At 65.3% G+C, this 357-nt stretch overlaps 1 protein-coding gene across 1 annotated transcript in view; it reads right to left on the bottom strand.

The window, feature by feature from the left end:
• Positions 1 to 354, bottom strand: part of LOC104389505 (death domain-associated protein 6-like) — a gene marked incomplete at both ends in the record, with an annotated part of 1839 nt that extends 1485 nt beyond the window's left edge. The window contains 1 exon segment of the mRNA XM_009998505.1: positions 147 to 354. Coding sequence (XP_009996807.1) covers positions 147 to 354 — 208 coding nt within the window.
• Positions 355 to 357: the final 3 nt, after the last annotated feature.

Below are 357 nucleotides of genomic sequence, written 5' to 3'. Positions count from 1 at the left end.
CCTGAAGACCCTCACCCCACAGCTCTACCCTCCCCATATCTCTCCTCCCACGGCTCCAACCTCTCCATGTCCCCCACCCCACGGCTCCAACCCCTCCATGTCACCCGCCCCACCCCCCCAGGTCCCTCCCCAGGCCCCTGTCCCACCTCGGGGTAGCGGGTGCCCCGGTAGGTGATGCGTTGCTCGATGACCCTCCCGGTCAAGCTGCTGCAGCGCTTGAGCTGGCAGAGCCTCTGGAAGATGCGCATCATGCGCCGCTTCAACCTGCTCTCCTGCAGGTAGGACGAGTCCTCGCTGTCCAGCTCGGCCAGATCCAGCTCCTTCTCCTGCAACCTCCTGATCTCCCCCATGTAGACC

This window comes from Chaetura pelagica, unplaced genomic scaffold (genome assembly GCF_000747805.2).
Source record: "Chaetura pelagica isolate M959 unplaced genomic scaffold, ChaPel_1.0 scaffold2945, whole genome shotgun sequence".
Taxonomy (NCBI): Eukaryota; Metazoa; Chordata; class Aves; order Apodiformes; family Apodidae; genus Chaetura; species Chaetura pelagica.
This window is presented reverse-complemented; position numbering and strand designations above follow the sequence as displayed.